This window comes from Penaeus monodon, chromosome 28 (genome assembly GCF_015228065.2).
Source record: "Penaeus monodon isolate SGIC_2016 chromosome 28, NSTDA_Pmon_1, whole genome shotgun sequence".
Taxonomy (NCBI): Eukaryota; Metazoa; Arthropoda; class Malacostraca; order Decapoda; family Penaeidae; genus Penaeus; species Penaeus monodon.
In genome coordinates, this window is record NC_051413.1 from 7749533 (window position 1) to 7750642 (window position 1110).

The 1110-nt window shown below is 48.2% G+C and overlaps 1 protein-coding gene across 1 annotated transcript in view; it reads left to right on the forward strand.

The window, feature by feature from the left end:
- LOC119591352 (glucose dehydrogenase [FAD, quinone]-like) overlaps nucleotides 1-1110 on the forward strand; it is a gene marked incomplete at its 3' end in the record, with an annotated part of 95822 nt that extends 94712 nt beyond the window's left edge. The window contains 2 exon segments of the mRNA XM_037940088.1: nucleotides 142-318; nucleotides 910-1110. Coding sequence (XP_037796016.1) covers nucleotides 142-318; nucleotides 910-1105 — 373 coding nt within the window.

Sequence of the window (1110 nt, forward strand, 5' to 3'; positions counted from 1 at the left end):
TAAATCACTCATTTTGATTCCTGCCAACTGTCATGTTCAGTCTGAAAATTCACGCGGACAGCTTTGTCCTTGTCATGATTTAATTCACAGTCCTCCTAATTATTAATGACGGCTTAATGTAGCACTGTTGTTTTCGCACAGGTTCGGTGCCAGGCTGTTCGATCTTCCGCTTCCTGGATGCGAGAGTTTTGAGATGACGTCAGAGGCCTACTGGGAGTGTTACATCAGACACCTGACATTCACCATCTACCACTATTGCGGCACTGCCAAGATGGGGCCGTACTGGGACCCCAACGCTGTGGTTGACCCCATGCTGAGGTCGGGTGCGGCGTTTCTGAAGCCTTCATAATACCGTCTGTGGTTCAGTTTTGGCACAGGGCACAATGGAAGCTGTAAACCAGGGTTTCTCAAACTTCTTTAACTCATCGACCCCACAGTGGAGTTTCAAAATTTCTATCGACCCCCTAACTTTTAATTCAAAGAAAGAAAAAAAAGTATGATTATAAAATCATTATGAGTAGTAGTAGTTGGAATGCAGTAAAGTGAAAAAGAAACATCCATTAGGTCTACCACACAATTTTCAACTTCAAGTCACTTAAAACATTTACGCGACCTGTATGCAAGAGAGGCGGGGATACAGACGCTTGCTCATTACGGGACGCAGACAGATAAGTTATCATCAAAATTAAAAATTGGAGGCTTGAACGGTCTCTTCGACTCCCAGTAAACTCTTTGGTTGTTCGTCGACTCCTGGCGGACGATATCGACCACTTTGAGAACCCCTGCTGTAAACTAATTCTTAACTAATTCTTCGGAAGCAAGAGGGGCAAAATGTATGTTTAATTATGTCTTGTGGGGCTGAGAATCTGCAGAGAATAACAGTCCTTCTGTCTCCCTCTCGACTCACAGGGTGTATGGAGTTCAGGGCCTCCGGGTTGTCGACGCCTCCATCTTCCCGACCATCCCCAGCGGCAACACCAACGCCCCCGTCACCATGGTCGCCGAGAAGGCCGCCCACATGATCAAGGCGTTCTGGGCCTCCGCGAAGACCACGGGCGAAGGCGACGGTCACCCCCCCACGGCGCAGCACTCGGAGGAACTCTGAAGCCT